Source organism: Chiroxiphia lanceolata, chromosome 6 (genome assembly GCF_009829145.1).
Source record: "Chiroxiphia lanceolata isolate bChiLan1 chromosome 6, bChiLan1.pri, whole genome shotgun sequence".
Classification (NCBI taxonomy): Eukaryota; Metazoa; Chordata; class Aves; order Passeriformes; family Pipridae; genus Chiroxiphia; species Chiroxiphia lanceolata.
In genome coordinates, this window is record NC_045642.1 from 18,882,401 (window position 1) to 18,897,357 (window position 14,957).

General features: G+C 43.6%; 1 protein-coding gene across 12 annotated transcripts in view; it reads right to left on the reverse strand.

Moving 5' to 3' along the window:
- Positions 1-1,018: 1,018 nt before the first annotated feature.
- LRRC56 (leucine rich repeat containing 56) overlaps positions 1,019-14,957 on the reverse strand; it is a 78,201-nt gene continuing 64,262 nt past the window's right edge. For 11 of the 12 annotated variants that reach the window (XM_032691602.1, XM_032691601.1, XM_032691603.1 and 8 more), the window contains 7 exons: positions 9,867-10,044; positions 7,552-7,752; positions 6,447-6,511; positions 5,191-5,321; positions 4,246-4,439; positions 2,213-2,579; positions 1,019-1,469 (listed from right to left, as the gene is read on the reverse strand). In XM_032691602.1, the coding sequence (XP_032547493.1) occupies positions 1,280-1,469; positions 2,213-2,579; positions 4,246-4,439; positions 5,191-5,321; positions 6,447-6,511; positions 7,552-7,752; positions 9,867-10,044 (1,326 nt within the window). In that variant the 3' untranslated portion in view covers positions 1,019-1,279. The remainder of the gene's footprint in view (positions 1,470-2,212; positions 2,580-4,245; positions 4,440-5,190; positions 5,322-6,446; positions 6,512-7,551; positions 7,753-9,866; positions 10,045-14,957) is intronic. The other variant, XM_032691607.1, reaches the window with a different exon arrangement.

Below are 14,957 nucleotides of genomic sequence, written 5' to 3' on the forward strand. Positions count from 1 at the left end.
GATGATGATTTCCACTAGGCCTCATCAAAACTGGGCAAACTAGCTTCAAACTCCAGACTATTCTGTAGGAGAAAGTGGCACAAGGAGCACCATGACAAAAGGAAGTTTTAGGGCTTTGTCTATTACTCTGCTTCTCTATGTTAAGATGGCCAGCAGAAAGGAGACAAACCAATTCATCAACTCATTATGTAATTACTGTTTTATAAACTGATTTAAAAATATAATCTAACCATAGTAATTTAAACTGGAAAAAAATGTGATGCTTGGTTTCAGACTGCAACATCAATAAAGTTGTAAGGCACAGTCATTTGGAACAGCAACTCAGTCTGCTGTCCCACTAAAACAAATGTTTTAAATCTCACCCAAATATAAAGCAAATGCCCTATTGAAAAAACAAGAGATTATTCCCTTACTTCCCTGCCTTGTCTTTGCTGCATCATCACTTAAAATCATTCAGTTTTGCTAAATTGGAAAGTCTATTTGGTCTAAAAAAGCTAGAGGTAGGATGGAGGCTAAAGGCACATGCAGGGGATGCTCTGACACCTAGTGCCAGAGATAAACTCTGCTAAAGAAATTTTGGAATGCAATGTCTAAAGTAAGAGAAGTCCTTCCAGGTAGCTATGGAGCAAACAAACATGCTAGTACTGGGATAAGCCACTTGTTCAGCATTTGCTCCCATAGCAATGGATCTAATAAGGACCTCTGATGCCTGTGAATGGGGTGAGATCCTGTGGGGGCATAAGCTCTGAAACCATCCAGCCCTCCTGGGCTCTTCTTCAGGAACTGCACCCCTCCCTTAGAACCTGCTCCAGTCAACACTTCTCAAGACCTTGGTTTTGGCCCTCACATGTTAAACATCCATGACTGCAAAAGGCAGATGGCATGGCTGCTGCCTCATCACCGCCTCCAGCCCACTCCCAAACAGCAGGCTCCATGCTCTGCTTTGTTCAGTGTCCCTGCTTGACTCCCAGAGCAGGGCATGGTGTGGTGCAGAGGAAATACGATAGAATTTGTTCTGTTTTAGTGCACAAAAGTTGCAAAAATAACCATGTTTTTCTGTAATAAGAGGTTCATTAGCTCCTTGGTTGATCAGCGGTTGCTCTTTAAAGTATTTCTGGACCATCTGTACCCTGAATTGAGGCAAATCATGTCATTTGTTTGAATTGCTCTACTTGCACAGCTCTGTGTTTAGCTTGCAGAAGAAGCTGAAAGATAGCACTGATCCTTCATGACTATTCTGTGTATATGGCTCCAACACATGCTGAAAACTGAGTATTTTCTAGGACTGAGGACTTCTGTTCTGAGATGTTGTGGCAGTGGTACTGTCTGGCAGTGGCTCCAGCACAGCTCTGGCAGTCAGGGGCCAAGAAGCATGTGTTGGCCCAAACCTCTCTGAAGCTTTCGTGGATGAGCAGACAGCTGGATGCTGGTGGTTGATCTCTCCAGAAGGTCTCTCATCCATGATGGGCCTGAGGAAAAGAAAGAAATGCTGTGGCAAGATTGCACTCTGGATCTGGGTATCTGCATGCTCCTCACCAGCTCTGAAAACTGATCCAAAAGCTGCCAGGCCTGGGATAAGCAAAGGAACTTCAGCTTCCCACATAAGGCATGTGTTCTCTGCCTGTACTGACTCCATAATGACTATGTTAACTGAAAATCAGGCTGTCATGTCACAAGTCCTCAGCTGTATTTCTTCAAAAAGCAACACGATGCTAATCTTACAGTAAGTGGGTTCAGAAATAACAATGTTTTGGTGCATGTGACACTTCTCTAATGCCTATTTTATTTTCCAGAGCTCATTCTAATGTGAATTCATGTCAGGGAAAAAAACCCAAGTGGGATGTCAGGAACTTGTCCTGGAGTTTACTCGAGGAGAGTCTTGAACAAATGACACAACGAGAGCTGTGCAACAGACACAGCATTGGCTCTGTGCGAGAAACATGAGAATGGATCAATAAGAACACAGCAAAATTCTGGGCTATTATTCAAGAAAATACAAAATTTCTAACACTCAAACTATAAGGAACATGAGAAAATGTTTCATTTAGCATTAGACAGACAAAGGTAAATGTCAGCACAAATAAAAGGAATTCTCTTTACAGAACAGGGAGTAGACCCCGTAGAAAACACAGAAGTCTGCTTTTTCCTGCCGTGAAGTCCCTCCTGTTTTCCCCAGACACATTGCAGGCATTGCTGTCAGCAGTGCACATACCTGATCCTTGTTGATCCAACAGCTGTTGGTCCTGGAATAGGCCTTTGCTGGCTGGTGCAGCCAGCAGGCTGGTGCTGCCCTTGGGATCCAGAGGCAGACAGCATCTTGTGCAGGTTCAGGAAAGCAAGTTCTTCGTCCAGAGGCTGGGCTGAATTTTCTTTATGAGCCCTTGACTGGCACAGCTGTGTACACTGCCTGTCCTCCTCTTGGCTGGGTATTTTTAGGCATCTTACCCTGTGGTTTCTTGTTTTCCAGGATCTTGCTGCAACACTCATTAAAGATGCAGGTGAAGGGCTTTTTGGAGGGGATGGAATTAAACAAGGGCTTGGCTTGGAGAATACTGCACCCTCCTGAATCTGTGATGAACCTGAAACAGAGTGAAAAGCACAGTGACTTACCAGTTCATCTTACTCCTACATGACTAATCCAGTGAGTCGTTTTGGAGATGCTGTGTGATGGAGATGGGTGGGCAGATGTGTCCTGGGGCACACAGTGATGCTGGCCTTGTTGAACTGATTCCTCTGATAGTCAGGGGTTTGGGTTCCTTGGAAGTCTCCCTGCCAGTTCTGCTGGTGATGTGCCAAGCACCACAACTGCTCACAAGCCATGCAGAGCTCAAGAAAGACAGACCAGCTCACCCTCCCTGCTGTTCTCAGGCAGGATCACACCTGCATCATTCCTGGCCAGTGTTTGCACTGACTTGTTTCAAATAGCTGAGGACTCCTTCCAGCAATCTGAAGTGCAAGGCACAGGAATAATCACACATGAGTGGATCTACTTTTTTTTATTTGGCTCAGAGATCATAGAATCTCATAATTTTGAGATTAGCTTTAAAATTACAGAAAGTGCCTGACTGCCAGGGAACATATTGCACTACATGCAGGGCTACTACTTGGCTGTTTGTATTTCAGCCCATGTAATCTTCAGGTGCAGCACACAGAGAAGAAAAAACTTGTTGCTGACTTATATAACGAGCATGCATATATGCTTAAAACCATTCTATACATAGCAGGGATCTGATTGCTCTTGTCTATTGAAAGAACCAACCATTCTATATATAGCAGGGATCCAATTGCTCTTGTCTATTAAAAGAACCAACTGTACCTAAGTGCCTAATGTGCAGGGTCCAGGGCAGGAACATAATCTAAAGAATGTGCCATAAAAAACCCAGGCCCAGAAAGTTCAGCTTGGTAGCTCCTAGTTGATGGGGATGTATTTTACTAGCTAGGTAACCACATAAAGCTGGTATAAAATTTTCACAGAATAGTTTGCATCATATTATGCTTTTAAAATGTCTAAACTTCATAGGGTTTTTAAATTTGTTTTTAAGTACAGACACACTGAGAGACTGGTATGCCTGACTCAAGAGCCTGAAATAACATTCAGTGCCTTCCAAAGAGTGCAGTTTATATGGATCTGATGCTGCAAACACACTGCGTAAGAGTGGCTTTACTCAGATGACTTGTCCTTTTCTGGTCAGAAGGATTGCTTCCAGCAACAAGTTCTTCTGTGACAAACTCACATTGGGTAGGACACACTTCTGCAGATTCTGGGATACCTTTAGTTGCATATCTTTCCAGAATTCCCAGTTGCCCAGTTAAACCTTAATCATTAGTTCAGTCATCATTTACATCAATGCCAACTGAGTTCAAATATAGCTCAGTTGGAATGACAGTATTTCAGACTCACCCAGCACTGTCATAAATTAATGACACAAAGTAAAAGACAGAGGCATGTCCTTCCTCTATACTTGATGCTAAGTTAGCGTAAGATCACCTTTGATCCTCTTAATTCTGCAGATCCATGCTGAAATATATCAGCTGATGGTCAACACAGCTGGCCACCACATCCTGCTTAAAAACTGGAATGGATTATTTAGGCTCTGGCTCTGCAATGGTATTTCCAAATTACTCCTCTAGAGCACAGAAGCCACATCTCATAAAACACTGCAGTTACCAATACACATATCTACAAACAGTAGCCCGTGTTACTATCCTGATGCTAACCCTTCCCCAGAGGTTTTGGTCCAGTACCTGAGGAAGACTTGGAGAGACTGGAGTGGCAAGAAGAATCAAGCGAAATCCTTTCAATGAGGTCCTCATCATAGGCCTTCCTCAACTCATCTTCAGAGCTGTCAGTCAGGCTGCAGTTTTCACCCTCTTCCTCATGATTAAGAATTACCTTTGATGCTTCGCTGGCTTGTTCTTGCTGACCTGTTTGCAGGCACCTGGACAACATCAAGTATCCCATCTTTAGTTAGCCCTTTGAGTGGGTTTATGCAGCCAGTCAAGTGCAGTTGGCATGGCCACTCAGGCAAACACCTAGGCAGTAGATTTAGTTATCCACTCTTATTTCACACTTTTCGGGTGATATGAAAACTAATTCTAATTGGATCAGCCATCTAAGATGTCTGTGTCTGATTATCTGAAAGTGTCCTAAAGTTAATCAGGTGAAGTGGGGCAGATTTAAAATACTTCCTAGTAAAGTAAGCTCAGAGAAATAAACCCATTTTTACTTCCAAAATAACCATTACCTGCCTGTGAGATGGGGGAATCTCAGCATGATGTTATTTGTCTTTCAGCCTTTCATTTGGTTAGGCCAATGCGCTGCTTGAAGAAAACCTCAACAACTTTCAGCTCTTCTACTGTCTGAAGGTAGACACCATCAGGGCCAAGAATGGCTTACCAGTTATAAAAAGTCATTTCCCTGCTCTGGCTAAGGAAGTGAACCCACCCTGCCTATGCTGGACTTCAGTTTGCTCTAGAGAGAGGTCAGAGGGTTTTTCTTCCTCGACCAGATGCTCGAGGCAGGAGGACAGATGGAAGGATTGCCAGCCTGTTCCAAGCAGGGACAGAAAGGCAGGAGGCCAAGACTATCCCTCGAAACCGCCACCAGGTGGCCAAAGCGCTTATTTTATTTTTGCAGGAGAAAATGAATGCCGACTTCATTGCACGACAGGAACTCTCCCGCGGTCTCACCTCTTCTGCTGCTCTCTCCATACTCTCAGTTCAGAAGACACATTTTCCTGGTGCACATCTTTTCCTCCTCCAGAGCCATAAACGTTTTCTGTCCTCAGACTGCTCAGTTTCAAAGGGCTCACTGCAGGTGGCTGTGAAAATGACAGAAGTTATCTTGATAACTTTGGGAACTCTCCCCAGCTCTGTTTCTAGATGTGGATTTTAGAAGGCATTAAAGTTGTTACCTCTGAGTTTTTAGATAATCCCTCACCATTTTCTTACCCTTCAGTTTTAACAAGTCCCATACCACAGTCACGTGCTGTTACAGTCTGAGGAACCCAGGGCGGCAGTGACAAAACTGTTGATTCACATTTCACTGGCATATAAGCCTGTAGCATCTATACCAATAAACATATTAAGACTGGTACCACAGAAACTGCATCACTCAGTATATGACCACAGTCCCATTCCACATCCCAGTTTATAACACAGTAATTCACTCAAATGTTCAAATTTTTTTCAGAAAAGCTTCCAGCGCTCAGGCAGTGGCAGCAGAAAGACAAGAGTGGGATATATTTTTTCACAAAGTTCTTTAACATCTGTTGTCAGCACTAAGTCAGGCTGCTGACAGTGCAGTGATGCAGGTGTCCTGTGCACGCTGTCTCCCTGATTTAGCACAGCCTGTTTAAACCTGCATTCGTGTTTGTGCTGTGTTAAACCTCAGGGCCCACAAAGCGTGACGAGACGGGCTGCACCCCTTTACATACATGGGTGTCCTCTCACTAAGCTACTGCTGAAATGAGCAGGCTGACCCGCAGGGCTGGGCTACCACCCCACTGCCAAGAGGCACAAACTTTGGCTTTGTGTTTGTTTAGTCGATGGGAACGACCTTGCAGAATTAGCAATCTGACTATTTATGCCAACATCAAAGAACCACTGACGTCTTTTGCTTAATAACTGTTGTAGAAATACCATCAAATTTTGTAATCCTGTCTTGCACTTTGCTCACTGCAGGATGATAAAGAAATCTGCCACCAGCAGCTGGTATGTGATTTTCACGTGTTCCTTTACAGGTGATGTTTAACTGTTGCTAGCACATGGGCACGTCCAACATCATGGCAAGAGACCCTCTGTCCTCCTCAAGGGCAATAGTATGTTGTGGGGCTTTTGGGCAACAGAAGAGAGTGAGCTGACACAAGCCATATTGGGAGTTCAGTTTATCCCAGGATTTGTGGGGGTCACCAGGCAGGAATATGAAGTCTACAAGAGAAACATACACCTAGTTTTTGCCTCCTTTCACGAAGGGCCTTGGTGGGGTTCCCACATATAACTTGACTGAGTCCTAGGAAAGAGAGGAAAAAAGAAAACATTTTACTCCAGTGATTAACAAATGATGCAGTCTTTGAAATCAGTCAAACTTTTCCAAATGTGCCCTCAACTGATTGACTCTATATTGCTTCATCTCATTCATCATCCTGAGTCCCACTTATAGCAAGAACTGAGGAGAGACTGGCATCTGAGAGAAGCAGACCGCAATGCCTGGAAACAAATAACATCTTCCTATCTAATCTGCACTCTGTGGGATGGTGGAGTTGCACCATCGAGTTGCTTCCAGAAGCCAGGGAAGGATGTCTTGGGAAGTGCCAAATATTGTACCATAAGTGAACTTCCTCTATATCCAGCTGTCCCCAGGAGCTACTGACTTTGTAGTACTTCCAGGTGACCAGGGCAAGAAGAGCAGTGGAACCCCTGTGTTTTGGGCTAGTCTGTAGATCAGGCATGTGAAATTAAGGAACTGACTCCTTTTGCTAAGGGATCAACCACAGTAAACACAAAAGAAAGTGCTCATTGACCACAGCGATGCTGCTGCAGTATGAGACTGCAGAACTCATAGCCTGAGCACATGATCCAATGGGGAGTGAAGGAGCATCACCACACCTTTATACAGGACTACCTTGGACCACATTCCTGTGACTGAACAGGATGTGCCCAGGTGTTAGTCTGTAGCAGTTCTTAGTCCAGTGAGCCCCAGCTAGGCTGACATATTAAAGGGCTGAGCAGGACAGCTTCGCTGAGGCATGAAAGGCAAATGTCAGCAAGGGAGCACCACTGCAGTATGGGGCTGTCAGGAGGGACAGCAGCACATGATGCATGGGGGTGAGGGGCTGAAGAGTGGGCAACTTTCACCTTCTGCTGCAGGAGGAAATAAAGGAAGGCTTACAATAGAGCAGGTGAGTCTTTCTTGGAAGAAAACATATGCTGAACCTGATCTAGCAGTGACATGGGTGGGTGGTATTCAAAGCACCCAGGCTTTCATCAGTACTAATAACATTCAGAAGGAGGTGGAGGTGTGGGAAAGAACAGGACTAAAAAACACATTACCATGTGTCAAATCACTGGAGTCATCTTCTGAGAACAGCATATCAGAAACAGCAGGATCTGGAAGAGGACGGCTACCATATAAGAGGTGGGCATTGCTAAATCTCCCTACATTGGCAGACCACTGTGCATTTCCAGGTCTGGAAGCTGTTGGGGGTCTTGGGCCACATCCAGACTGCCTTGCTACTGTCCCAAGATACGGATCTAAAAGAAAGATTTCACTAGTGAAAGCACAGTTGTGTAAGGCTTCAAACCACACCATCACTGTACATAGCCAATATAACTGGCTGCTGTACACTTGAAGCTATAGGGCACAGAAAAATATGTAATTGCAGCTACAAGAAACATGCTGGAATGGGTCAAGCCTAGAGAAAGAGGGTTTTCTGTGCTGCACACAAGCCATTCTAACTGTTATTTGCAGATGGCAGAATGTGGGATGCCCAATCAAAGTAATATCCCTTTCCCACTCTTCTGCTCTGGGTAACCAGGGACAGACTACTGGGGTCAGGAACTGCTCTGTGCTCACCATCCACCTCTGGTTGTCCCACAGGTGAATCTGGATGCATCCAGGGCTCTGCTACTTCCCCTGCCCACATGCCCAGGATAAGTGTAAGCTGCCTCTCATTTGCTGCTCACTTGCCCATGGGGGAACCATTGCAGACTTGCCACAGGCACAGCCTAAGTTCCCAGTCTTAAAATACGTTGCTTAAATGCCAAGGCACAACACAGATGGTTATGGCCACCTTACCAGAGCAACTAGACAATCAGGGCAAACTGTGTACCAGGAGTTACAGAAATCTGGGAATGGCAGTGATAGGTTTTTCCAGTACTGCCTCAGAGACAGATACTTCTCTACCAGAGAAAGAAAGGTGAAAACTGCATTTTTGTAATGCTACAGGACAGTGTGAATTACAAAAGCTAGCAAAGGCACTCAGAGCCTTGTCTTCTTACCTGCCCAAATGCTGGCTGTCCTGGGAGCACAGCACAGATGTAAGAACAGCATATGCAGCCAATAACCCACAGAAGAGTGAATTTAATTTCAGTGCCTAAATGAATAACGCCTTTGTAAAGTGTTGAGCATCTACCAGCTCCACAGTGAGCCATCAGCTCTGTAATAATAGGGCCATTTCCTTAAGAGCTGAGTGTTTTTAATGTATCTCAGCCATAGTTGTTAACACAAACTCATGAAATACATAGCACGTGAAAAGTATCCAAGTCAATATTGGTATAGGAAAGAAAAAATATGGCAATGTCTGAACCTGACCATATGAGCTCATCTTTTAGAGCTGACAGCAAGAAGATAAGTTTGGTTACATGAGGAAATGACACAAAATCACAATTTTGTGCTCTGTCCCTACTGTTTCTGTCAGCAAACTTTGTTAACTAGTTTTCTGAACCACAGGTGATGTTACCAAAGTAGGATCACTGAGGGATCAGATTTTAATGGATTTTTTCTCTACCATAACTACTATTACAACTAATGATTTGGACCCATAGGGATTAAATAAATGACAAATGTATGTACTTGTTCCAAAACAGATTAAATTTTTAATGGAGTACAATTGGCAGGCAAACCACAATTGAGGGGTGGGGGGCTAGGAAGCCAACTGCATTGCCCACACTAATGGGAAGCAACAGGAGCAGTTATAGGAAATACTTTGCAATATTTAATGGTATGTGGTAAAGTGCATGTAGCATGACACTTAAAGCATGGACATCTGAACTACTACCAAGGCTGTAGGTAAGGAGACAACAGATTTACTTTCAAACCATTTACTCTCTACTAATGAATGTAATGGACTCAATCACAGTGGAAGAGAAAATGGAACAGCTCTCTTATGAGACCATGCAATCCTGATGGGATGTTGCTACTACTGAGGGGTGATGACCGAATTCCCTTTCCTATTATTAAATTGGAATAGGAAATACTACTACATACATGCTACATGGGATTAACTGTTCCCATGGAAAGGGATGTGAACAGCTGTTATCGAAACATTCCTTTCCAAGCTTTGCTTCTTCCCATCATGCAGAATGAACCCTATGTACAGGCTCCCAGCTACTGCTGGATTTGCTTGATGCTCTATAAGTTTTCTGCATTTTCCTGATCTTGATACCCATCTTAGGACAACTTTCATTCAAATCTGCACTGTTATCTGCTGAATTAAAACCTTCTTACTTCCCAGGTGAAGAAGACAACATCCTTTGTCCTTTCTCTATAATTAAATGTTGGCTTTGAGAGGCCAGCTTGCTCTTCATCTTTCTTTCTTCATATCACATAACCTGAAAAATGAACTCCAGTAGGAAACCTGTCATACCTAACCACGAAATGTCTCCAGCTAAACCACCTTCCTTAATGGAGTCCTTGATGATTAGACAATCTTCGTACATCTTCTTGGAAGGAAGTGGAACAGTCTGGCTTGCTGGTATTTTGTCCAAATACTTCAAGTGGGGAATAAGTTTTTTTACTTCTGCTCTGTAATTATAACCTGGTTCCTGAAGAAATTGAGAAAGAGGTCAGTTTAACAGCCTCTGGACTTCCACCAGGAGCACAGCACTCTTCAATTTGTATGACTGCCATATAACTCAAAAGGTTTTCTATGAAGCAAACCTATTCATCTCATTTGACAGATACAAATACAGTCAGGAGTTTCATTTCACTGAGCTTTCTCCTCACATAATTTCTACTTGAGTTGATCATGAACATGTCCTGAGCAGTGAAGACGTGGCCTTCACCAAAGGCTCATTTGCTGTTTACCCACTGGTGACTTTGGCATTTGTCTTTATTATATTATGTATAATTTGCAAAAGTATAGAAGGTCAGTGATGCCCATGGAAAGCCTGGGCACCCTCAGCATTCAGCCAGTCTGTCTCCCTGCTTTTGCGATTCTCTGGTTGTTGCATCAACACTCAGGTGATAGGAAGACTTGAAAACATATTATGAGTGTTGCCACACCAGCTGATGGGAAAAGAAAGAGCATTTTCATGGATTGTGTTTTTAGGTACAACCATAAATCATCTACAGTCAACGAACTGCACTGGTTTTCTGGGGCAGTCTTTGGGGGTTTGGTGTCTGATTTTACACACTGCTAGAAGCAAAGGCTTACTTCAAACTATCTCTTTTTCTGCAAGAGGTAGCATGCCAACAGCAGGTGCACAGAAGACTAAAATGGGCTGCAGTTGGGTTTCTTTTCCGTGTGCTGGAAAAACAATATGATTGTTCCTGATGCACAAGGCCTCAGTGTGACAGCCATGGGGAAAGCACTGGTGTAGCCCCTCTCTGCATGCGTGGGTGGAGCTGACATGTTATAAAATGATTCATGAGCTCAGAGCTGGGGGACCTCTGAGCAGCAAGGCCAATCCAGAACAATTACATCTGTGCTCAGAGCACAGTGCAAATTGGGCTGTTTTGGTGGATTCCAGCAGTAGAAAGAAATCTTCTTGTGGTACCTTCACCTTTGGGAAAACTTAAAAATACCTCAGGGTTAACTGGGCTGTACTGGTTTGCAGTGGGAATAGGTTTGGATAAAGCAGTCTTTGATTACAAAAGGCAGCCAATGGTGTTGCAATCTCTTCTACTAAAAAAACTATAAAGGCAGAGTGGACTACTAGTAGCAGAATAAAAATTGACAGCTACCTACAGATCAACTGTTTAACCCAGGTAAATGTCACACTTTTCGGGACATTGCATGTCATATTAGAAAACCCCACAAAGTCCTCATTCAATACAGAGTTGCCACAAACAAGTGTTTCTGTGGGACCTGACAGGCTGGACGCTCTCTCCCTTTGTACGGTGCAGCACTGATGCTGGCAGAGGGAACTCACCAAACAAAACGTGTTTGTTGTTGTTAAGGGGCAGACACTAATTTTCTCTAACTAAGCATTTAATCCTAATTTAGAAAATGATTCAACCATTCACGGCTAAAGCCACTTTCCAGCCATGTCCTGTTGGAGAGAAGAATCATGTTACGTTCATGTTACATTACTGTAACAGAGGCTGCAGAATTTATCATCAGGGTTGCTCTTGGTTTAGATAACAGGGGAAGATGAGCTCATCTGAAAATCAAATCACAGGGAGCAAACAGGCCATCTGAAGAAAGAACAGTAAATTTAGTTGGACCATTCTGTAGATTACAAGTAAATAAGTAGGAGAGCTTTTACAGAGCTGTAGCAAGGGTCAGACTTGTAGTAGAAGACTTGTAGAAGGAGCTTGAGAAATTAGAGCCAGCCACCTAGGGCACACCAAAGTAAGCCCATATCTATTCTTTTCTATATTTCAAGTGGCTTTTCTATACCCTGAAGAAATGCAAACATCAGTTGAAACCACAAAAGCAACAAAGTCCATGGAGAAACTCTCAGCAGCCAAGGGCTGGATCCACTTTGTAACCTACCTGAGGGTAAAGCAGCTTCCCAATACAGACACTGGGTGGGAGACTAGAGCGAACTCACAGTCTGTCTCTGCTACAACTCAGTGTAAAACACACAGTTGTGCAGACTCCCTCAATAAATTCTGCCTGGCATTTGAACGCAACTGTTTGCACAGAAGCAGAGACAGCCATTCTGTGTGAAGAAGAGCAGTAGGGCACACCACCACACATCACTCCTCTTTGCACTCCCGTTATGTGACAACATGCAGCAGTATCCCAAGGAAATCTCCTCCCCTGAACAAGCCACAGGAAATCTGACATTTCTCCATTACAAGTACATTTAAGGACTGAAGATACCAAATGAAAACTACATCCTCCAAAATCATCACTTGCATTGAGCAGGAATGATTCAACGGAGTAGAATCAGACTTTCTGCGCCATTAGGACACACTGCACTATTTCCATGGTAGGAAGTTATAATGAGGAAGTGTCAGAAGTTGTATTTATCTTCACGGGAGTAAAAAGAATAAATAGACATGCTTTGTCCATCACTAGCAGGCAGTGCTTTCTTACTGTGGGAACATGTTTTTTTCCTCTCATGATTGCATCTTCCATAACGAAGGAACGTTGATGGAGAAATTATTCTGATTACAAGTAGTTACAAGTGTGGTCTCTTAAGTATACTTTCACCATTTCAAAACAGAAAGGCAAGTATATAACATTTTCTCTTGAATTCCAGAGAGGAAAATTATGACAGCTAAAGAGCTGCCTTCCATGGCCCCTTTTACTGAGTGATATGATCAAGCCAACAATTACATCTGAAAAATGTTATTAACTCATGCATCTAAAAAGTGCCAAGATTTAAAAAATACACATCTACTACATGACTGAGTTTTACTGTTAGCACCTGTTTTCAAGTCTAACTACAGGACAAATATCAAACCTTACCTTTTAGGCAAATAAACAGCATGGGCATGATTACTTTGAAATGCATAGTAAAGCTATGGAAAATGGCACAGTGGGATCACAGTGTCAACTCCTGCTCTGATTTTTGAACCCTGCATTACCAGCTCTTTATGGTGCATAGGGAATTGCACCATCCTTAGTGAGTGCTATGTATTACATGGCTCCATCTGTGTGTGCATAGGCCTCTGACCTTCCAAAAGACCTGGATGCCAGTCTGTTGGTACACTGACCATAAACAGTCAATGACATGCATTAGAAATTATGTGACCAAAATGAGGAACGGTCTTTTGTGGCCAAGTGTTTTAAACTCTTATTTTCCTCCAGTTCCCTTCTCAGTACCTGCTAAGATACTTTTTTTAATAACCCAGCAATACTTTTTTATGAAGTAGGAGAAAGTGAAAGAGAATAATACAGCTCTGAGACTGTTCATGTAGAATTAGATTTCCCTTGCTGTGCTTTGCTTCTTGACTGCCCTGAAACCCAAATCAGAAAACGTATTACTGTGTTCTCATCTTTGTGACACAGAGGATCTCATGCCCTCAACAAAATACCTCAGCAGAAATTATTTTATCATTTCAGCACGTAAGAGGTGAACCACTGTATTTTGTATCCTCAGCTTTTTATGAAGGTCTTTTTGATCATTTGATTTTAACATTTCAGGGGAAAGGGCAACAAGCAGTTCCTACAACATAGTTACCTCAAGCATCATTTTCTGAGGGTTAAACTTTTGAGCATGGTGGTGTTGAAGCACTTGCTTTTGGACTGGAGGACCTCCAAAGGAAATGCAAAAGCCTCAAAAAATGGATATCTAATTACAGAATCACAGAATCACAGAATGGGGGTTGGAAGAGACTTTTGGAGATCTTCTAGTCCAAACCCTCTGCTACAGCAGGTTCACCTAGAGCAGGTTTTACAAGATCATGTCAGGTGAGTTTTGAGTATCTCCAGGGAAGGAGATTCTACAGCCCCTCTGGGCAGCCTATTCCAGTGCTCTGTCACGTTCCAAGTAAATAAGTTTTTCCTCATATTCAGATGGAACTCCCTATGTTTCAGTTTGTGTCTGTTGCCCCTTGTCGTGTTGCTGGGCACAAGTGAAAAGAGTCTGGCCCCTTCCTCTTAACATTTGCCCTTGAGATATTTGTATGCATTGACAAGATCCCCTCTCAGTCTCCTCCAGGTTAAACAGGCCCAGCTCTCTCAGTCTTTCCTCATAAGCAAAGGGCTCAAGTCCCCTAATCATTTCCCTGGCCCTCTGCTGGACCCTCTCCAGCAGTGTCTCGTCTCTTTTGGAGCTGGGAAGCCCAGAACTGGACACAGCACCCCAGGTGAGGCCTCACCAAGGCAGAGTAGAGGGGCAGGATCACCCCCCTTGACCTGCTGGCAATGCTCTTCCTAATGCACCCAATGACTTTCTTGGCCACAAGGACACAGTGCTGGCTCATGGACAACTTGTTGTTCACCAGGACCCCCTGGTCTCCTTAATCTTCCTTTTGCTACTGATGTAATTGAACAAGCCCTTCTCATTGTCCTTGATAACCTTTGCCAGATTTAATTTCAAGTGGGACTTAGCCTTCTTCATCACATTCCTGTATACTATACTCCTATATAGTTGAAATACTATCTTTCTGTATTCCTTACAAGTGGCCTGTATTTTCCACATTCCATAAACTTCCTTCTTCCTTTTGAGTTTTGCCAGGTGCTCCATGCTCATCCATTCAGGCCCCCTGCCCCTTTGCTTGATTTCTTACTCATAAGGATCCACAACTCTTGAGCTTAGAGGAAGTGAAGCTTGATTATTAACCAGCTCTCTTGGACCCCTCTATCTTCTAGATCCTTAACCCATGGGATTCTTCCTAATAAGTCCTTGAGGGGGCCAAAGTTAGCTCTCCTGAAGTCAAGGGTTGTAATCCTATTCATTGCCCAGCTTCCTCCACTCAGGATCCTCCATCATCTCATGGTCACTGCAGCCAAGGCTGTCCCCAAACTTTGTATCCCCAAACCAGTCTTTCCTTGTTTATCAGTACAAGGTCAAGCTGCACACCCCTCCTCGCTGGCTCTTCCACTACCTGTGTCAAA